The sequence below is a fragment of the Squalius cephalus genome (genome assembly GCF_949319135.1).
Source record: "Squalius cephalus genome assembly, chromosome: 13".
In the NCBI taxonomy this organism is placed as follows: Eukaryota; Metazoa; Chordata; class Actinopteri; order Cypriniformes; family Leuciscidae; genus Squalius; species Squalius cephalus.
In genome coordinates, this window is record NC_137134.1 from 26,734,451 (window position 1) to 26,757,861 (window position 23,411).

Genomic DNA, 23,411 nt, shown 5'->3' on the forward strand with positions numbered 1-23,411 from the left:
TACAGCCACGCTTTCCGCGTTTCGCTCGGATGGACACATGCGCACTGCAAAGTTGACGCACAAACACGGACTCTCATAATGGGCTTTTGTCTAATTTCTGCAATAGAATATAATTATTTTTAAATCTATTAATTCCAATGATTTAGACTTGAGATAGCAATGAAATATGTCCTGGCAATCTCTAAAAAATTATGATATAAATAATTATGTTATCAAAAACATCTGTGAATATGTAATTTTCCCATTGTCTCTTGCCTGTTTAAAATATGTTCAGTGTCTTTATTTTTTTATTTCATAAAAAAAAAAAAAAAAAAAAAAAAATATATATATATATATATATATATATATATATATATATATATATATATATATTAAGTAACGACCAAACACAAAGAAGCAAATAATTCGCATTAGACAGTTTACTTTTATTTATCACCATAATTATTATTTATATATGCATATATTTAAGAGTTGAAAGTAAAAAACAAACCCAGCATTCCAAGTAAGAGCATATAGAGCAATTAATCTGTCTCAAAACTCCAGAAGCATGAGGCTAAATAACATGTGTAAAACATGTTTTATTAATAATAATAATAAACAACAAAAAAGTACCAAAAAACCCAAACAAATGGAAATTTTAAATGAATATCATCCACATTTTTCATTGAGCAGCAAATGTTTTTTATCAGAAGCAAATTAAAGAACTAACAGTACTGAAGTGCTTTAAAGAACTAACACTGAAGTGCTTCAAGTGTTTCGTAATAGCACAGAGGTAAAGCAGAATTGAAGGTAGAGAACAGTGGAGATAAGCATTTTCTGTTATTATTTGGACAAACAGCCATAGAAAGAGCCTTTATAGATACGATTAAGTCAATTAAGCACTGACAGAGGTATATGTATTTGAAAGTTACAATGGTAGCGGTCAGTCAATAAAATACAAGATTATTTCTGAAATAAAAGCACCACAATAATTCCGTACAGACACTGCACAGCATGATACACAGCATCACAGCATGATACAGCATACAAAAAACATTATTCATTCAAACAAAACAGCATTCACATTCATTAGCTGCACTTTCGGTTATATGAGAATATCCACTGAAGTACTATGTAAACATCAGTCAGAGAAACACATGTGCATATTACCTATTTTACTATCTATACATTATACCATCTTCATAGATCTGTTGCACTCGTCAATAGAGTTTCTGAATCACTTTTACTAGGATCTAAAAGAGAAAACAGGATAATAATAATTGTTGTCACAGACACACAGTATATAAAATCTAATCTATTTTATTACATGGCTTGGCTGAATTCCAATGTAGAATGCGGTCTGTTATTTCTTTATAACAGACCGCTGCGAAGTATAACAGACCGTTGCCATGAAAAACAGCGCGTTGCTATGGACGCGGAACGGACTATTTTCTTTGGCGGAAGGAATACAATCGTTTTTAAATCAATAAACTCATTTTTAAATAAATAATTTGTGTCAAATTATTTATTTATTTTGTAGGTAGCCATGTAATAAGCGGGATAATGTATAGTGAGTCGGTTGTTATAGTGAATAACAACCCCGTTCAGCCTGTCGGGGTTGTTATTCACTATAACAACCGGCTCACTATACATTATCCCTTACATATTTATCAACGTTTTACTTATATTCATGATCTTATATTGAAGCAAACCCGGGCTACTCACCAGAGACACGAACACTGAATTTTTTGTTTGACTGCACTTTTCCATTGTTGGCAATCTGTAGTTGATAATCTCCAGTGTCTGTATTTCTGGTGTTTGTGATGGTCAGTGATCCAGTCTTACTGTCCAGCTCCAGTCTGTCTCTGAATCTCCCATCAGTACCATCATATGTCTTCTTATAGGTCTTATTGGCCGCTCTACTGATTCTTGCTATGACGCTGCCTTCAAACCTCCACTCTATCACATTGTCGATCTTTAGTTCAGTACAGTCAGTGTCCAGAATGACAGGTTCTGTCCCAATCACTGTCTTTGATGTTGATTCTGTTTCATCAACAAATGAGGCCAGAATTCCATTAATCAACAATTTGTCAATGAGAACAATTCAAAGAAAAAAAGTAAATTGTACACTATTACATACAAACCCACTTTTCATTCATTAAAAGGGTTAGTTCACCCAAAAATTTAAATTCTGTCATTAAAGCAGCACTCAGTAGCTTCGGGATTTCTCCGCTGTATTCTCGCTTTTTGCTCGCAGGTTTCTCTCTAGAGCTCCCCCCACAGCTTCAGAATAGATATTTGACAACACTGTTGTAAAAACTCGTTGGTGATTCTCAGACACCAGAGGCTATAGATCAACGACATCAAAGCAGATGGAACATTCTTTAAAACGTCTTCTTCATTCGGGTTCGGACAGCGTGAGGGAGCGCAATAATGACGGCATTTTAGCAGATTTCTTTTGGCCGTAAAGCAATTGTTTACATCGCGAGACCTGATATCACGCGATACTTTCTGACGCGGCGGCCGGCAGCCCGCCGGCTCAAAGTTGCAAGTGCGTATTTTCCGCTCACGGGCACCAGGGGGGTGCGAAACGACCACCATTCAACCCGAAATAAGTAATATAACCATTCCAATGACTCAGAAGCTGTTCAGTTAAGGTAAAAAAAGTTACTTAGTTCACCTTTAATTACTCACACTCAAGTCGTTCCAAACCCGTAACACTTTTGTTCACCTTTAGAACTCAAATTAAGTTGTTTTTAATGAAATCTGAGAGCTTTCTGTCCCTCCATAGACAGCAACCCAGCTGGCACTTTGACGCTTCAAAAAGTTCATAAAGAGATCGTACAACTAATCCATATGAATTGAGCGGTTTAGTCCAAAATATTCTTAAGAGACTTGACCGCTTTATATGATGAAGAGATTTAATTTATCCTTTTATTCACATATACACATTTATCAGCAAACATAAACAGAAGCTCAACCGAACCTGCTTGACGTGCAAGAACATACCTCACTGGTTCCTGCAGAAGCTCAAACGTGCTGCGTAACACAGGAATGAACCTCATTGGTTCTTGAGGAAACTCAAACGTGCTGCGTAACATGAGAATGAACCTCACTGGTTCTTGAGGAAACTCAAACGTGATGCATAACATGAGAATGAACCTCATTGGTTCTTGAGGAAACTCAAACGTGATGCGTAACATGAGAATGAACCTCACTGGTTCTTGAGGAAACTCAAACGTGCTGCGTAACATGAGAATGAACCTCACTGGTTCTTGAGGAAACTCAAACGTGCTGCGTAACATGAGAATGAACCTCACTGGTTCTTGAGGAAACTCAAACGTGCTGCGTAACATGAGAATGAACCTCACTGGTTCTTGAGGAAACTCAAACGTGATGCGTAACATGAGAATGAACCTCACTGGTTCTTGTGCGTCAAGCGAACTTGCTGGAGCTTCTGTTTACTATGGTAAAGCAGAGCTGAATGTTTGAGTTGAACTGATGTCTGAGTTGATGGACGTTTATATGTGAAAAGCCTATATTCAATCTGCTGGGCCAATATTCTGCAAAGTTTAGCTCCAATCCCAATTAAACACACCAAATGTGTTTAATTGGGGTTGGAGCTAAAGGGCATTTCTCAAAACTACTATGGTAGTTCGGACTTGGCAAGGACGGGAGGACGCAAGTCCAGTAATTCTGCAAATGGAACAGCGGCGTTCTTGATAACGTCACTCAGCTCGCTCTAGCTACTCCTGTTCTAAATAAAATTAATAAAATTAATCTAATAAAATTAAATATGTTATAAAACACCACTCTGCCTTTTTTCATTAAACATATTAATAGCGACACAAATGTGGTTCAGGCAACAAGTACAATGTCTTCACTGCATGTATATTTATAACAAAACATAATATAAAACACAACCCTGCCTCGTTTACATTTAAAAAAAAAAAAAAAAATTTGGTTCAGGCAATATGTGCACATGTACTCTGATAATCTTCACTGTAATAAAATGAAATATGACACAAAACAACGGTCTCTTCTTTTTGTTAAATGTCAGTTTTAATGATCAATAATAGCCATTACTAAAAGTATAAGTAAAAGGAATATGAAGCTACACAATAAATAAAGACAAGCAACAAATTAAGTCAAATGTACAAAGTCAGTGCTCTAGTAGACTACAACAGTAGGCTACAGTTAAATAGCCTAAATATATAAAGTTAGGAAACTTCACTTTGCTCTCAGCCAAAATGATTTTCCAGGTAACAAATTATAGATTTATGAGACTAAAGATCAGCCATTGGATATACACAAGATGAATTATATATCATGTTAAACCACTAAACTAGAGACATCAGAGCCCGGGGCAAACGTTAGAAGGATTAGCCGAGGGAGGGCTGTTCCAGGCGGGGTAATGAGCGCTGAGCACCTGGTGATCACCTGGATCTCACAACTCCGAAAATGTTACATTTTCAAATAGATGCTATCTTTATAAATAAACCACATATTTGAGCTTTAAACAACTACATTCTCGCCTGAAAAGTAGTATTTTTAAATTACGAGGGTTTTCTTATCCGGTATTGACGCTTAATGGTTGGTGCAAGATGCATTCTGGGATACCTGGCTGTCTCAAGTCGGCACAAGTCACCTCTTGATGCATCCTCTGTAAAAGGGGCAGATCAAGAACACATCTGGGGATTTGAACTGTACTTGGCTAGATGTGAACTTTAAATTGGAACATTACTTGGGAAGCGACTGATGACGTTTCATAAGTCCACTAGAACACAAGTCCAGACAAGAATGCATATTGAGAAACAGCCTTTGCAGGACAGTGGCCCTCCAGAACCGAGATTGGAGACCCCTGATATAAAGTGATCGTGTCTCTTCAGAAAATTTAGGACTAAACAGTTCAATTCATATGGATTAGCTTTACGATCTCTTTATGAACTTTTTGAATCATCAAAGTTTCAGTTGCATAGACTGTCAATGGGGGGACAGAAATCTCTCAGATTTCATCAAAAAGATCTTCATTTGTAATTCAAATAATGAACGAAAGTCTTACGGGTTGGAACGACATGAGGGAGAGTACACGGTGAAAGAATTTTAATTTTTGGGTGAACTTAAGCACAGGAAGCTCAGTATAATTTGAAGGAAACACTCACCCATTTCCTGTGACCTCTTTGATTGACAGCAGTTATACGACCTCACTCTCCTGAACAAAACTGGGAAGGAAGTTAAAACACTGAACAATAACAACAGACCATCTTGTGCATTTAGGGCCCTGTTTACACCAGGTATTAAGATAAGATCATAAGTAGACGAGGCAGACAAATTTTTGGTGTTTTAATCCGTCTATTTTGTCCACTTTCATCCACTTCTGTCCTGATTTATTTAAGGGGAGGGTCTATGGGCGGGTAAATGTATGTTTTTTTTCAGATCTTTCTATCTAATGGACAAAATGAGCTGAAGCTCACGCAATTTACATATGAACGTGCCCGGAGATGACAAAAAAACATAAGGAGCAACAGCTTTCAGAAACAAAAACCCACAAGATCACACCAAACGCTGTGAGTGTGTGTTAGAAATCAGGGATGGTGAGAGAACATTGTGCTTGGTATGTCTTTCGTCTTCAAACCAAACTTGGGTCTCCAGCCGACAAAGTTTAAATGCGGCTAGTGCATGTATAGCATCTGGACCAATCAGAGACACACAAATTATGTAATATATTTAATGAATAATCAAGCAAACTCACTCTCCCAACCAAGTTTTATGAAACTTCCCCCAAAACTAACATCACAAATCAAACTGGCAGAACCCGTTGTCCTGTTACAGGACACATTAAGACTGATAATAATTTTAAATCCCCAAAAGGAATTTGCAGAGAGTTGTTTTTCTCACTTAATTCTTGCTGAGGAGGAGAAATAAATCCTTTTAATACATTTTAATCCAATTTTAAACCATGTGAGAAATGTATAAATATGTATCTAATTTTACCATCTCATGATTTTCCTTTTATGTAGTTTGGCCTATGTATTCATTTTCCTTTTAAAGGGGTCATCGGATGCAAAATTCACTTTTGTATGGTGTTTGCATATAAATGTGTCTTTGCAGTCTGTGTACACAACCACCATATAATGAAAAAAAAATCCATTCACTCCTTTTTTTTTAATCCTCAAAAAGCCTAAACACTCTCAATAATCAAGCTGTTTGGATTTTCTGAGCAATATGATGTCATTTTGCTCATGCTCCGCCCACGACTGCTGACTGTCCCATATTAGCATATTTCCACTCAAACATTTGTATACTGTCCACCAAGACAGCACTTTACATGTCTTGTGTCGACACGCCCCACAGAACAGAGGGGTGGGGTGAGCAGTTGCTCATTATCATTTAAAGAGACATGCACCGAAACGGGTCGCTGTGAACAGAGCTGTTTTTGAGGAGGTAAAAAGGTGTTGTTTTACACAACCATTGAGGAATTTTAAACAAAGTATGTTAGAAACTTTACATGAATACCCTAAAGAATCATACCAATTTGTGGAAAATGGGCATCCGATGACCCCTTTAAACCTTTAAAAGAGTAGACGGTCTTGTATAGCAGTTTGAACACATTCAACCACATGAGCGTTTACACTATTAAAACAATCCAGACAAATGCATTTTTTTCAACTACCTCTGGAAGTAGTCGAAAATGGACAAGCTCAAAACGTTTTAGACCCTGTTTACACATGTATTTAGGCACTATCCACTTGTACTCAGACAGACAAAAATGCTTCTTAATACCAGGTTTAAACAGAGCCTTAATGTTGTATCTATTCTCCATCACTTCAGTATTTTCTTTCATAAAAAAGTATTACAATCCTCACATCTGTCAAAACATTTATAAATCAGTTCATAAGATTTGCATTTCCGTTACTTACCTTTCCAGTTTTTAATGCCCGCAGCCAAACACCCAACCGTCATCATCAACAAAACTACTAGAGCGATTGACATCCAAACTACATGAGAGTGGGATTGTTTAACATCTAAAAGAAATTAACTGAAATTAGCTCAGTGTTGGGCAACTACTTCTCATACTGGCACAAATGCATTGAGGATCTCATTTACCTGCATCTTATTAAAATAAAATATACTAAATAGAACAGTATAACGAATACAATCTCACCACTGACAGTAATTCTGAATCTCCTGCATTTGGTCCCAGTGTTATCGCTGATCTGTAGTATATAAATCCCAGAGTGTTCAGGTCTGATGCTTGTGATGGTCAGAGATCCGCTCAGTTTGTCCACCTTCACTATATTATTAAATACATCACTGTCACCAGGATCTAATGAGATCTCCAGAGTTTCTCCGTAAATTTTAGCAATGGCAGTCACATCGCTTTGACACGGGTTGTGATTAACTGGATTGCCTTTTGTGGCCTTTGCAAATCTCCACAGCATCAGATCATCTTCCTGTAGATTAATATCAGTGTTCAGAGTGACAGACTCTCCCTCTATCGCCGACACTGCCTTTATTTGATCTGCGTCTGGATCAAACACACCTGGAAAAGTTTCACAGTTGATTATTTGCACTGCAATACTTCATAATAATATACATAGGGGAGACCGGGGCATGTTGTCATTTTTTTTTTTTTTTTTTTTTTTAGCTCTCGTAGAATGTATTGAACCCATTTTCACTCTTATTAATCGGGGAAAAAATATGCAGTTCAGTCTGACTCTATAGCAGGGTTGTGTAATCTGACCACCTAACTATTACAATGTGGTCCAAAAACTCCCAAACTGTGGGCTTCCTAATATGGACAGAGCTGGTAGGTCAGAGAGAGAGAGAGAGAGAGAGAGAGAGAGAGAGAGAGAGAGTGAGTAACGGCCAGACAGGGGGAAGGGCATACACGACCCTGGAGAGAGACATTTCACATCAGGACAACAGTAGGAATCAGGCTGATCCTGACGGGACCTTCCATCAAGTATAGATTAAATCTTCACTATTATAAAGTTAGAATGGAACGACCAAGCGGGTGAGATCATTCTGTTTATATTAGAACTATTTTCTTTCATTATTTATGCTGTTGTTGTTTTGGTAATCAGTGAGTTTCTAGTCATGTATGTTAGTTGACTTTAACTGCAAGTGAACTTCATAATCATCTTACATTTTTATATTTTTAATGCAACGCCCCACTTAAACGCTTACTCATTTAACTGTAAACTGCATATTAACAGAAAAATAATCAATGTGTTCAAAATGCTGGTAAATATAATCCTTATTGCGCTACTCACCAGTTATAGTCACATTGAATTTCTTCGAGGATTTACTCGTGCTGACCATATCCACTTGATAAAGTCCCGAGTGGTTGGTCCTGATGTTCCTGATGGTCAGAGATCCAGATTCAAAGTCCAGCTCCAGTCTGTCCCTGAATCTCTCATCAGGACCGTCTTCTGTTGACAATTTTTGGTCTTTGATGTTAGCTATGACAGCGTTTTCAAACATCCACAGTATCTGATTGTATTTTTGTATTTGATTAAGACAAGGGTTTAGAGTGACAGAATCTCCCTCCTTCGCTGATACTGACTTCACTCCATCCGTCGCAAAACCAAGCACACCTAAAGAATAGATATACACAGTAGTTAATCACATATTAAACTCACTGTAAGCACACAAGCTCACTGAATTTTATATAATAAACTAAAAGGGCGAAAATGTGTAGAACTAACTGAACAAAATACATAATCAAAATTTGTCCAAAAAAGCCTTTGTAATAAAGGTAACGAATATACACAAAATGCGTAATCAAAGATTTGGTTACACTTTATTTTAAGATGCATTTGTTACACTGTAATTATACATTTAAGTACTGAGTAATATTCTGTATCCTAACTACATAGCCTAGGCTACTAGGGTTAGGATTAGGGTTTGGTTTAGTTGCATTTAATTATGGATAATTTATAGTTATTAGCTAATGTAACTACAAGTAACAATGACACTGTAAAATAGCGTTATCTAAGTAGGTAAATAAAAGCGTGTATGCATTCACCACAAACTCAAATACACGGACAATCCAAGAAAACTACAACAATGGCGTCACGTTACACGTACAGAAACGCTTACGCACGATGACCACATGCAAATCGCACGAGGTGCATCGGAAACTATAAATGAATTATGTCGATTCATTTATGAAATCCCGCCACTAAAACAAAGGCATTATTACATGTTATGCAAACATTCCACTTCCGGTTTCTAAAGCGTGAAAACGAAAGTGCTTAAAAATAAACAGAGTTCATGACTTACCTTCAGCAAAAATTAAGAGAATGGGGAAAATTAGGCTATTCATATTTTTGGACAAGACAGTAAAATTTGACTTCTATAAGGCGATTTTCATATAAATATGTGCCGTTTCTGATTGTTGAATGTCTCCGAGCCGCTCCCGCAATGATGAACAGAGAGGATTACAGATTGAAAAACCCTCTGAAGAACGAAATAAAGAACGATTAAGGGATGATTTTCATAATGCAGTTCGAGAAATCAGTTCGTTTGTGTATGAGGGAAAGGCGCTCAAAAACGTCTGGAAACAGCTGCATGTTATTGGGATATCTATTGGTTGGACAGCGCCGCCTAGAGAACGGAAATAAAGAAATCTTGTTAAGGTGGTTTGAGATTTATTTTACAAGTCTTTCAAAGGTGCACAATACCGGGAACTGAACCATTGAACATCTAGGTACCATTTCCTCTTGTACCGCAGATGTTTCCAGTGTTTGTGCTAAAAATGACAGTTATGGTTTCAAATTTACATTCTGAGAATGTTTACACTTTTAGAACTAGAACAGAAGAATCTTGGCCTAGACAGAACAAAGCAAAAGACGGAACTTGATACATTTTAAATGATTCAAAAACGACATTCTCAAATATCTGAACCCATTCATTTTACCTGCCCTCTAAAAGATTAACATCATATTAACTGACACAATATTACAACAAACTGCTCCATACATTTATATGTAGCCTATCATTTATGTAAATAGATGCTGTAAAAACTGAGCTTCAAGATAAAAAGTCATGTTTTTGTGATTAAATATAGTGCTGCTGTATATATTTTCCCTTTTTATTATTCCAAATATTTCCCAATATACAACAAAAAGGCATCAAGACATCATAATTTTCAATTACAGCCAAGCAGAGATTTGTTTAACAAAAAAATTTGGCTACAAATCAAATCAATTCAAGCCATTCAGTGGCTTTACAATAAGTGCAATAACTTTGACATTCATATTACTTATGAATTCTCAATGATTTCAATAAAACTTCAAATTTCACATTAAAAGAAAAAATAATTATGTGGGCCTACATAACTGGAAACATTCAACATCCATGTCAGCGTTCACTAAAGGCAAGTAAACAGCAGTTAATCATAATCTATCCTAATGTAAACAGAGTACAGACAGTAAAATGAGGCACAAAGTTTCCATAACTCTATGAAAAATAAAAAAGTCTAAGAAAATATGTATACATATTATAACCAAAAAACAGGCTCATCCTGCACATGAAAAAAAGCATCCATCACATAATTCCCTCTTTAGCCCTGTAAAGCATGAATTAAATCACTAAGGAAAACAATCTTAATAAAAATGAAACCTGCGGTTGATGCCATTTGACCTAATAAAACATCCACCTCAAACCTTTAAAGCAGCAGTGAACAGTCCCACCAGCCAACATGATTATATATGTACTGAAAACAGGTAATGATATGCATTTGTACCCTAAAATAACAGGATCATTGATCAACATGTAGTGCAAACCGTTCCAGCAAATGTACAACGCATATAAGCATGTTCCTCGGGTTATGCCAAAGAAGTCGTTGACAGAAGTTCGCTACTCATTATCCGCAGCTCGTGCATATTGTATATAGAGGCCCTGCACTACTGCTGTCCTTTCAATGGATCCTGTACCCCATGCCCTTTATCTTCATCTGAAAGAAGACACAGAAACAATAAAGTATGCATCACTCCTTACAACTAAAAAATGCAAGTATTTACACAATCAATGAATCCATTCAGTGAAATACTGTTTATATTGTTTCAACAATCACAAATGTCTATGTATATATAGTACAAACACTTACTCATGTACAATAAAGTTTAGATTATCCTCATTGTAGTATCAGATGAGGGAACCTGGTCTTCGACTGCGACACCAAATCCCGACCCCCAACAGGATTAAAGCAGTGACACCCACACATATGGCCACTATAACACCTGTGGACAGACCCGGTTCTGCAATGGACAAAGGGAGACAGTCAGTTCGGTAATAAATCATGCGACAAGTATCTCGCACAAACAATTGCTAGCACAAACAATTATTACATTGAGACACTTGATCTACTCACCACTGACAGTAACGCGGAACTTCCTGTATTTAACCGCTTTGTTTTGACCGGTCACCTTTAGTTTATAGAGTCCAGCGTCTGTGGATTTAGTATTTGTGATGGTCAGAGATCCGGTTTGATCCAGCTGCAGTCTGCCTCTGAATCTCTCATCGTCTTCATCATATGAGGGGTTTTTACTGGTCTTTTTGTTGATTTGAGCTATGGAAGTCTCTCCATCTTCAAACATCCACACGATCATATCATAAATCTCTATATCAGCAATATCATGCTTTAAAATGGCAGAATCTCCTTCCGTTACTGACACTTTCTTAGGGATCGCATCTGAAATACATATAGACAAAATGCAGAGAAATAACAGATGTTAATGATTGCGTTCAGACAAAAATTCTATAATTTTTCTTTTTAAATACATGAAATCTCATTAGTCCAATATTATAATTCTTCCAATAAATTGTACATACATATTTCCAGTTCGCCACTGGGTCGCTATACTAAATATATGCATACACATAGACAATGATTTCCATATTTAAATTCAAACTATTCATTCATATTCTTTATCAGATTCGTTACATTTGTGCAACGTTCTGTATTGGTATTTACCCAATATGAAGGAACATTATCCAGAAATATTTAAAGTATTAAAAGAACACTCTGTTGCTCAATTTAGATAACATTCCTTAACAAATATTTTAAACTTATTTTTGCATACTTTAAAGGGATAGTTCACCCAAAATGAAAATTGTCATAATTTTTAATCACCCTCAAGTTGTTCTAAACCTGTACGAATGTCTCTCTTTTTTTAAACACAAAAAAGAAGATATTTTAAAGAATGTCGGTAACCAAACAATTGATGGAATTGTTTCATACTACAAAAGTCAATGGTTCAGCAGAGGAAAGAAACTCATAAACGTTTGGTCAATTATTCCAGAATTTGCATTTTTGGGTGAACTATCCCTTTAATCACAATCAGCCATTGTTTTCTTACCAAGGACAGTGACGCTGAATCTCTTGTGTATTGTATGAGTGATATTGACGATCTTCACTTCATAAAGCCCGGAGTGTTTGGTTCTGGTGTTTCTGATGGTTAGATCTCCAGTCTGATCATCTAGATGTAGTTTGTCTTTGAATAGTGCATCATCAGTGTCATATAATAAGACATTATTGGCCTTGATTGTAGCTATGACGTGAGGTCCAAACTTCCACTCCATCTCATCATCTTTCTGTATTTTGGTAACACAAGTTTCTAGTTTAACAGAATCTCCCTCCGCCAATTCTATTGTCTTCAATGGATCAGGCTCAGCACCAAACACACCTGGAGAACAATCAGAAACATATAAAACACCTATAACAGATTTGGCTGAGATCATTTAAAATATATATATATATTATTTCAACAGTGTAGTTTCTACTATTCAGGACTAAAAATGGGCTTTATATAAAGCCCACTGACAGGCTTTCTAAAAAAAATATTTATAAATAGACAAACTTGTGCACAAATACACAATATGGTGGTTAAACAAAGCATTTTAATTGAATGCAGACTACATACAGTGTACTAACTATTTGTTAAATTCCTAGGTTTGTTTGAGAAATACATATTTATATTTTAAACAGCCTATATGTTGCACAAATATACATTCTATTTTAATGAAAACGTGTATTACATATAATGTATGATATAATGGGAACAAACTATGGTCAGACTATTTTAAACTGAGCATCTATAGATCATTTGAGGAAATCTTAGTAGAATATGTATGGCTGGATGCGAATAAAACAAAAACTGTCACTCGATATAAACAGTTTTAAATGAAATCTCGCGAGATAGGGGACGAGCTGAATGCGGAAACTGGTGTGCGATTGTGTGGCTACGATATTAAAATTGAAACTGGATCATACAGTAGCGCTTTGTAATGTATAGAGACGATGATAGTTTTCTTCTGATAAACTATAAAGGGATTTAACGTTACGTTATTTGTTGTTTTTGTTTAGTCATTTAGACGGCTTATCACAGCTTTAACGGATTATTTTTGAAAAATAAAATGTTGATAGAAACCTATACGGCGTTTAGAATATTAACCGACGCGGTGGATAATGCATTGTAACGTTAGCAGGACCTACGTTGTGACGGCTAGTAACCAAAATACTGGTAAGGAACATATTTTTATATACACCGAAGCAGTTTTGTATCTGTGTTCAACACCACGGAGGAAATTCATTGTATAATGCCATTCGTGTAAACAGAGATCTGTCATAGCACAAAAATGGTGGATGATACGAATTCACTGATAAAAGTTTTGGTAAATTATCAACGGCCGGGTGAATTAGTGACCGTGTTAACTTGACCAAAATAACAATTTACACTGATATGTTAAACAATTTGACAGGCAGGGACATTGTTTTTCTCCTTACGTTGATATTCTTGCTCCCAGAGCGGACTTGACGCCCTTTGGGCGGTTAATGTTTTTCCCACACAAGTCAGTTTCTTCCACGAGAGGGCGCTTTACGGTTCAGAACAACGATTTCTCCATTGAGTAGCATTCAAATCTATGGAGGGTTTTGGCTGTGTTAAATACATTTGTACAATGCAAGTATAATAATTTAAATGCATTAGTAACACGAATAGGTACTTCAAAATAAAACAAAATTCACGCCCCTGCTATTTCCATACAATTATTCATTTTAAATCCGATTCATGTAAATCACAAATTGCTGTGATTAGTTCATTCCAATCACCGCTGAGAAAAGTAACATATACCACGTGACAACGCCATCAATGAACTGCGGTCTACTCTAGATAATGATTTACACGATTTATCAGACTGAGAAACACTTAAATAGCCACTGAAAGGCCAACAGAATTCTGGAATAAACGTAGAGCTAACAGAGAACTCCAAAGAACAAACAATAATAAAAAAAACAACAACAACAAAATGAACTGTTCGCAGGACATTTCAAGGTTGTACATCATTGTGCAAATCATTTCAAAGCATTTTTACAAGCTCGCACACGTTTTTCATTTGCTCTCATATAAAATTGAGAAGAATTTTAAGTGACCTGCTGTGACATGCTGTAGTGTAAAACCATTTTACACAACATTTTTCTTATTCTTGTATTACATTTAATGAATTTAAATGAAAAGTTCAATTATTTTATGTAGACCCACGACTCATATGAGGCCATGAAACGGCATTCACAACAATCATATTATTATAAGTAATAATTAAAGTAGAAAAAAATGTTGTTTAAATGACTTTAAATGGAGTTTAGCATGTCACACTTGCCCTTTTGAAACAGTTACTAACTGTTGGACTACCATATGCTGCATCCAGACAAAGCATGTATGCTTGTAATTTAATGCCATGTCAGTTTTTTTTCATGATGAAAAAAACAGGTTAATACAGAAAAGTAAAACTTTAAACTCTTTTAGAGTGTAATAATATAGTGGTGAAAAACATTTTTGGGTGAGCTATCCCTTTAAGTGATTAGCCGTTTCCACACAAAAGCAACATGTTGAGGCCTCTCCTCCTCTGACTTCCATTGAAAACAGAAGGGCCTCTTTTCTCCCAGTTATCAGTTACTACTTTTTATGTAAACGCCGAAGGCTCTTACTGGGGGATGGGCTCTTTCTTGCGAAACTCTTTCATAACTGCTAAGCCTCAACATATCATTCTTCCTGTTAGGATTGGGAACAACTTGTTTTATAGTTCCACAAAACATTGGCCAATTGGAAATTAAACATAATTTTATATAATGCATTCACTAAACAGATGTTGTTGAAAACAGACCACAATTAAAAAAAAAACATTGACATTAACTAATGTCAAAAATCGATTAAATGATCATATTGATGGTCAAAATCTGCCTTCTTTGATGTCCAGCTATAAGATCAATTTTATACAGTCTTTTGCAGTGCAGAGTAAAGGCCCGTTCACATCAAGAATGATTACTATAACAATGACTGTATTAGCTTCCACACCAGCGGACGATATCGTTCTGTTTATTATAAGTGCATGCTGTTGTTTTGTCGTCTGTTGCTTTAAATGTTCAAGCTCTTTTAAGCCGGATAGATTTGATTGGCTGTCAATGTCTTTATTGTTCATCATCTAAAAAAAAAGTTCTGAAAGTGATTCAGACGATATCTTTTCCTTGTGAAATTGTAACAGTAAAACTATATTTCTATTGTTATTAGTTATCGTCATTGGTGTGAACGGGCCTTAAAAGGTATAGTTCCCCCAAAAATGAAAATTCTGACATCATTTACTCATCCTCATGTTGTTCCAAACCTGTATGACTTTCTTTCATCTGTTGAACTAAAAGGAAGATATTTTGAAGAATGTTGGTAACCAGACAGTTGACGGGAGCCATTGACTTCCATTGTATTTTTGTTTCCCTACTATTGAAGTCAATGCTACCATCAAGTGTCGGGCTAACAATATTCATCAAAATATTTTTTTTTTTTTGGTCAACAGGTGAAAGAAACTCACAAAGGTTTGAAACAACATGAGAGTGAGTAAATTATGACAGAATTTCCATTTTTGGGTCATATGTCTTAACTCCTTATATCTGAAATTTTTTATATTCCTGGTTAAATAATTATGTAACATATAGCTCACCCAAAAATGAAGATTCTTTCAGTTATTCACACTTACATAATTCTAAATGTTTGGTTTTTTTTGTGTGAAAAATGTCTCTGTGAAAAATTTGCTCAAATTACATTTTGTTGTAAAAAAAAAAAATCTGAGTGAATATTGTATCTTGATAGTAGAGTTAGTTGGTCAATTTGTATTTTCCTGATCATTAAAACCCGAAACATACTAAATATACACAACAATTGCAATAGCAGTTAATGGCAGTGTTTCTATTTAAAAATATTTTGATCTTAAAAAAAGATAATTGCTAAGTTAAAAATGATCTTGTGACATTTATTTGAAAAACCATGCATAGATTACATTTACCGGTATATTAATGAATTTGGGTGTCATGTTTATCCAAATCTACATAGAATACATTCAAGGAATATAATTTATCAGCTCAGGGTTCTCTGGGAATCAAACCTATGAACTTGGCCTAGTTTTAATAAACTGTAATTAAGGGAATTTTAGAAACACACATTTGTTTGCATCCCATGCATGAATAAAAGGAAAGCTGATTGGATGCCGGGGAAAAAAACCCATTGCAACCCTATATCTGTATCCACTACTGAGGAAAAGCCACAACAGAACATCACAAACTTAAAATCCACCACTTATTATAATGCAAACTAACGAAGTGCACTGTTTGTCACGCGTTTGTCGCTGTTTGTCAATTCCTTTGCATTAGAAACAATTCCTGGAGTAAGCTATACTTCCCTTTTCAGCCAAAACAAGTCTTTTATAAAGTGGTTTGGACAAAATTATCAGCCATAACACAAATAATAGAAATATGTCCCCACCATAAAATACACATCAAGGGTTAAACACGCGCCGTTGCATTCAGAAACGCTACGCAAATTCATAACGCAACGTAACGTAAAGTCACTGTAACGAAATACTGTTAACTTATTAACGCTAACTAATGCCATGGCGCAGCAAGAGTTTGAAAATACTATGACAAAACTAGTAAAATCAAGTTATATTCTATATGACTTATAGTCGATATGTTTATACAAACTCACCTGAGTAACAACACATCCGGTTTGATGTAAAAAATGTACCTCTATCGCCCCCTTGAATACTGAAGTCTGTCAGAACAACGCAACTATTCTCGCGAAAATTATATCACACCAGTTGTCATGTCATGATGATGTAAATGCCTGCTAGATCTTCATTGCAAGCACATTAATGTAAAGGCATTTCATGTTGGTGTTTACAAAAACGCGTTCTGTTCTAATCAGCTGCATGGCATAGATGCTAATGATAAACCAAATTACATATATGTACAAAATTAATATTTTTTTTAGTAACAGAGAACGTCTAATAAATAATTAAGTTAATTAGGCTACTAATTCCACTATTTGCCTTTGTATCATGAATTAGAATTAACGCAATAACGCATGGCTTATAGATATAGGCCTAATATTATTTTCATATAATGCGGTTGATTCAGTTTTAAAGCTGGCTTGACAACAGTAGCCTACGACATTTCTAAACACGCATGAAAAACTGGATCGTGCAGCTGAACACCACCACAACGTCATGAACTGGCGTAACATGGGCCTACATGAAATACCCTGACGCATTTCACCATCATATGTAGTCTGCGCTTAAAAGCTGTTAACAAATTATGATTACGAAACCTTTGAGAAAAATAAGGACATTTAGGCTGAAGAACAACAGACATAACGCAAAAAAAGACATAGGCCTAGTCTTCTGCAACAGCCTCGACTATCTACAAAAATGTATCAACAATTAAACCCCCGACATCTTCAAATCTCAAACCTAAATATTCAAATATTTACATCAGATACACAGGAATTGTAAGGCCTATTGGCATCTCCGGAAGTTATAGCTATGTATAAAAAAATATATTATCCTACGCAAAAAGCTTGAATAGAGACTCGAGAAACATAGCCTATGTTCATTTAATTTAGCCTACCTGAATAGCACAACCGCATAAAATGTAATTCTCAAAGACCCGACGTGATTTGGACATCGATCTCCAAAAGGCTGATAATAATAATCGCAAGGCCTGAACTTGAAACCCAATATGGTGTCTGAGGCTTCTTAATGGCAAATAGCGTAAAATAAAGAACACACACCATTTTCCACTCTCTGTCATGCATCCTAATAAACGCGAACACTATTAGTACGTTAAGAACCACAAGGAATAAGAAAATACGGGTATATAAGCAAATACGCGTTATTTATTTCCGGTTCTATTAATTAAAATCGAAAGTGTTATAGCTACAAAAAAATAACAATACTACTTACCCTTCACGGATAATAAGACAAGAAACATATAACACGCTTTTCCCATTTTGATTGAAGAGTCGAGTTATTTCTGGAGCTTAAAAACGGTGAAGATCGTAGCTATAAATATCCAAATAAATCCGTTCGTGCTGTCGTTTCTCAACCGCACCCAACCAGATTTATAACGACAATTACTAAAAAAAACGGCTAAAGAATGGCCGAGACTATTTAAATTGACTGCGATTTACAGGCGATATTCCTTAAGATATGTACGATGTGGGAAATGGTTTACGTTTCATAAAGGCTACAAATACAAGAGAGCGCACAACTCGAAATGGCTGAATCTTCCGTCTGGCAGGTAACGTGACGCGGGACGACACAGACTCATAACGCCACCTACCGCACAAAAACCATACATGCGCAAAGAACTGTCCCCCCCCCCAAAGTACAAAAATACATGTGCACCTGTGCTGTCTGGACGTGAGTTGACGTCAGTCTCAGTTTTAGAGAAATATTGTGACGAAATCTTGAGTTTAATTGTAAGGATTCAAAAGAAATGCATATGCAATTAAGAATAAAATTGAGTTTAGATAGAGCTATTCAAGATGGACCTATACTTGTCAAAATACGTTTTTTAGCACTTGACTTGGACAGTCTATTTTAGCATTACTTAGCACTGTATTTGACCCTATAAATCATGACTTTCTTTTGAGCATATATAATCATATTGGCATTTGTGGACAGGTAGTCTGCTTAAGATATTATCTGTCCGACAACTACCATGTTATTTTTTTCCGTAAATTAACAGATGTCCTACGTAACATGGATAAAGTGTGGTGTGCCTCAAGGCTCAGTCTTAGGTCCGTTGCTATTCTCCATTTACATGTTCCCTTCAATTGATATTATTCGGATATTATTAGGTGAAATTCAGCTTTATATTTCCTCATTCAAAGCTGGTGTATTGCACTAAGTACATTATAGACTAGATATTGATTTATTGACATTTGATTAATAAAAATAAATGCTGTTAACTAAGTAGTGTTTGGTCTGATAGGACCTAATGTCCCTATAATGGCTTTCATATATGGCAATATATTTATGGCAGATATATTGCCATGCTATGGATTCTCTCTCTGATACTGAATATAAAAGTTAGTTTATGTATTCATAACTAAAAATATGATAATAATTCACTATTGTCTGATTTTCCCACAGTCTTAATAAAAATTCTAAATTCTGCAACCAAAGGTTTGATCATGTCAGTAAATCAGTCATCTCATCTGCTGTGGCTATCAAATTAAATTTATATTACAAGTAATAATTTAAACTATTAAAAACCCTGTAATTTCAACAAATGTATTATATGTAGGGAAATCTTGACTACTTTTTCTATCTTTTCTACAGTCATGATCATCATGGTTCCAGCAGCATCTGACATCTGAAGAGTGGAGATTGGAAATGAGTTTTGAAATATCTTTCAGCTTGACCTATAACAAAAATTATTGTACTTCTCTAATACAAATAGAACATGTAAGGGTATCACTCATTTAAAATGTGTCATGCATGTTCATGTAAATAAAATATTTAGGCTACACCTGTAAAAAATGTATCAATAATTGCATTGATGTTAATTGAGATTGTACACAGATGCTTTGTTTTTGATTAGAAAGAAAATGCAGAGTCCAAAGACTTTAAAATATGTTACTGAGGAATATCAGAACATTTGTAAATCCATAACAAATGTTAATACATTTTGTCTGTGTTAATATTATCTGTGGCCATGTATAGATGGCTTCTTTTGATTCTCCCACCATCTCTAAATTAACTCTCTAAGAGTTTGCTGTTTGTCAGTGATGTTGTATGTGTTTTCTGTTGTGGTGCTAATGGAAAATAAAATATATATTTTTGAAATCCTGTATTATCATTTATTCTATAGAATTCTGATGTTTTTTAATAATTACATAAATGGAGTATTTCCTACAATATGTGCATAAAAAAGTATGATCCAAATTGAATGGTTGAATGATTGAATCTGAACTCTTACAAAATAATCATATAAGTGGATAATTAAAATAATTTTTCTATAGTTATTTTGGGGTGCAAAAAGGTGCAAGTACAGTAGAAGAATTGTAATAACACTGGTCTATATCTAAAAAGAAAGAAGAGAATCTAAAAAGAAACACACAAAACTAATCCAGCATAACTAAAAGCACAAGATTGCAATCTATGCTGATCAAGACAGCCAGATAACAGGTTAATATATTCATGAAACATTCTCATGACATTTTTAGATTTTAATGAATTTGCTGGATGTTACAATAATTCATACGTAAAACTGAAAATACAGAAAAAAACATGAGGGGTATTCAAATAAAACATTTTTTATGTAATGTAATAAAGAATTTCACATGTAAATAAAAAAACTTTATGAAACAATTACAAATATTTTTTCTTGGTATAAAAATATAAAATTTGGTAACACTTTATTTTAATGTGACCTTGTTACATGTATTTAGTAAAGTAATAACTATAAATTAGGCATTATTACATGCAACTAACCCTAATCCAAACCCTAATCCAACCCTAACCCTATAGTAAGTACATGTAGTTTTATACTATTACTCAATTTTTTAATGTATAATTACACTGTAAAAGGGACACATTTAAATAAAGCGTAACCTAAAACTTACATTAAAAGTAAAAGAAAATATTTGAAATAACAGATACAGCTGTTCTTCAAAAGCAAAACAGTAGGTACCAAAAACAACCACCAGAGAGCAGTATCAGTTATAAAACACACTGTCTGTTGATAAGAGCATTGGTTTTCAAGGTTTATTTTCTTTATGATTGACAACATGCATAGAGTTTGAGATGCCTGGTATATCCCTTATATATATATTCCTGAGAGACATAAAATACAGCTTAACATCATCGCCTCCTAGTGGCCCGATGTGACATCATCATATTCACCTTCATGTGATTCGGGTGGTGTCTGCTCTCTCCTCTTCTGGTAAGATCTTCTAGTTCTGATATCATAAACCAGCACAGCAACAATAGCCACGCCCACTAGAACAGAGCCAGCCAATCGGATGATAGTTTCAGTAAAACCACAACAGTGGACACGGCCTGAGGAAAGACACACACACACACACACACAAAAACCCACTGAAAAAAAGTTCAAGATCAACATGCTTGATACAGTTCTAATATCACAGCTTATGTACCTGCACATGTGTGACAGAGTGTGTTGATGTCCAGATGTGTGGTCTGGTTTCTGATGGGATTGTTGATCACACAGCTGTAGGTGTTTTTATCCTGATATTCCACCTCCAGAGGAAGAGAGAGACTGATGCTGAGATCAGACACACTGATGCTGGACAATACACTGATTCCTTTGTACCAGGAGAGAGTCACATCACTCACATTCACCACTGAACACAGCAATGAACAATTTGATGACGATGATGAAGAAGAACATTGTGGAGAGTCTCTGCTGATGACAGGAATCGGCAGAGGAGCTGGAAAACACGAGAGAATGGAGAGAAACCTTACAAAGAACTGAGTTTACAATGTATGTAGTTTTGTTAAATGTTCACAAACTCTCTTTTTCACATGAGGTCTAACATTTTGATGCACAGACTCAAACTGATTTGCAAGGAACATTGGTTAGTATATCACCTAGCCTACTGGATTCACACATTTTTAAAACTAATTTTTAGTAGCATTTAAACAGAGTTGCATACTAAATATGAGCTAATATCACCACGGTTGTACCTGGACATGGCTGACAGAGTCCACTGATGTCCAGATGTGTGGTCTGGTTTCTGATGGGATTGTTGATCACACAGATGTAAGTGTTGTTATCCTGATATTCCACCTCCAGAGGAAGAGAGAGACTGATGCTGAGATCAGACACACTGGTGCTGGACAATACACTGATTCCTTTGTACCAGGAGAGAGTCACATCACTCACATTCAACACTGATGAACACACCAATGAACATGATGATGATGATCCTGATGATGGTGAAGAAGAAGAACATTGTGAAGAGTCTCTGGTGATGACAGGAATGGGCAGACGGGCTGAAAATTGAAGTTAGAATAAGTAAAATAACATTAAATAAGTGTTTTAATGTTTCTGATCAAATTAAATTCATTTTAAAAGGAATTGTGCAGAATTATGGTCTAACAAATAAAACATAACATGAAGAACAATTAACACTGCAGCCTCTCCTCACCATAGACAGAAACTGTGAATGTCTTGTATGAGACCGTTTTACTGATGATCTGTAGTTTATAAAGTCCAGTATGATCAGTTCTGATGTTCCTGATGGTCAGAGATCCAGTTTCCAAGTCCAGCTCCAGTCTGCCTCTGAATCTCCCATGATCAGCATCTTCATATGTTTTGAAGTCTCCATCCTTTTTATTGATTTGAGCAATGACAGTCTCTTGAGGTCCAAACAGCCAAAGCAGTTCCTCACCTCTTGTGTTCAGAGTAACAGAATCTCCCTCCGTCACCTTTGTTATTTCACCCGTCTCAACACCAAACACACCTGGAGAACAGTGGAACAGGAACTGTCACTCAATAGAATTTTTTGGTCCAAACTCGTCATTGCTGGTAGACAATCTTGGACGAGCAACAAACCACTTTAAGGTGTTTTTTGTAAAATGGTAGCTCGTCAACTAGACGATGACCAGTTTGGACCTGGACGAAAACAGCTACATCTATTCGCAAATTTATTAGAATATTTATTTCCCAAGAGGATTCCCCCCCTAATAAATATTGATTTATGGCCTATCTTATATCATCCTCACTGGTTAATAGGCTAGCTTGTAACTCTCGAGCCTATAAACACAATTTACTTACCAAACAGGCGTTCATAATACAAACAGAACCAAACAAATGCAGAAAGCATTTTCTTTGACTGTATCACTTCTGCTAAATAAACGCAATAAAAACGAATTTCCTAAAACTTTGCTGACGATGGCTCTCGTGGGTTTATTACGATATTTAATATATTATATTTAAAATACTATCTGCATTTAAAAGGTAAACTTGAAGCGTCGTAGTCTGATAGCGAATTACGAACGTCGAAACTGTGAAGTTCTCTGCGCGCCGCCGTGAGTGAGTGTGTGTATGTGTGTGTGTGTATGTGTGT

The 23,411-nt window shown here is 35.6% G+C and overlaps 2 protein-coding genes across 4 annotated transcripts; both read right to left on the minus strand.

The window, feature by feature from the left end:
- Positions 1-406: 406 nt before the first annotated feature.
- Positions 407-9,543, minus strand: LOC307169770 (uncharacterized protein). 2 transcript variants are annotated; one of them, XM_079890582.1, is made up of 7 exons: positions 9,268-9,543; positions 8,256-8,579; positions 7,145-7,522; positions 6,900-7,004; positions 5,142-5,201; positions 1,705-2,022; positions 407-1,232 (listed from the first exon to the last, which is right to left on the minus strand). In XM_079890582.1, the coding sequence occupies exons 1-7, from the start codon at positions 9,308-9,310 to the stop codon at positions 1,180-1,182; spliced, it is 1,281 nt and encodes a 426-aa protein (XP_079746708.1). In that variant the 5' UTR covers positions 9,311-9,543; the 3' UTR covers positions 407-1,179. The 2 variants fall into 2 exon arrangements, with proteins under 2 accessions (XP_079746708.1, XP_079746709.1); XM_079890583.1 differs by lacking the exon at positions 6,900-7,004 and having other exon boundaries at positions 9,268-9,319.
- LOC307169772 (uncharacterized protein) lies at positions 9,374-23,411 on the minus strand. Of its 2 annotated transcripts, XM_079890585.1 has the most exons (6): positions 23,120-23,411; positions 22,491-22,805; positions 22,027-22,335; positions 21,477-21,770; positions 13,775-21,378; positions 12,521-12,674 (listed from the first exon to the last, which is right to left on the minus strand). In XM_079890585.1, the coding sequence occupies exons 1-5, from the start codon at positions 23,166-23,168 to the stop codon at positions 21,191-21,193; spliced, it is 1,155 nt and encodes a 384-aa protein (XP_079746711.1). In that variant the 5' UTR covers positions 23,169-23,411; the 3' UTR covers positions 12,521-12,674; positions 13,775-21,190. The 2 variants fall into 2 exon arrangements, with proteins under 2 accessions (XP_079746712.1, XP_079746711.1); XM_079890586.1 differs by lacking the exons at positions 21,477-21,770; positions 22,027-22,335; positions 22,491-22,805; positions 23,120-23,411 and adding exons at positions 9,374-10,942; positions 11,096-11,246; positions 11,360-11,680 and having other exon boundaries at positions 12,348-12,674; positions 18,274-19,658.

Coding starts and splice junctions, on each gene's coding strand:
- LOC307169772 (XM_079890585.1), bottom strand. CDS start 23,168: ATGCTTTCTGCATTTGTTTGGTTCTGTTTGTATTATGAACGCCTGTTT. Junction 22,806..23,119: donor GTATTATGAACGCCTGTTTG/GTAAGTAAATTG, acceptor ACTGTTCTCCAG/GTGTGTTTGGTGTTGAGACG. Junction 21,771..22,026: donor ACTCTGTCAGCCATGTCCAG/GTACAACCGTGG, acceptor CGTGTTTTCCAG/CTCCTCTGCCGATTCCTGTC.
- LOC307169770 (XM_079890582.1), bottom strand. CDS start 9,310: ATGAATAGCCTAATTTTCCCCATTCTCTTAATTTTTGCTGAAG. Junction 7,523..8,255: donor ATTCAATGTGACTATAACTG/GTGAGTAGCGCA, acceptor AAACTTTTCCAG/GTGTGTTTGATCCAGACGCA. Junction 7,005..7,144: donor ATTCAGAATTACTGTCAGTG/GTGAGATTGTAT, acceptor AATTTCTTTTAG/ATGTTAAACAATCCCACTCT.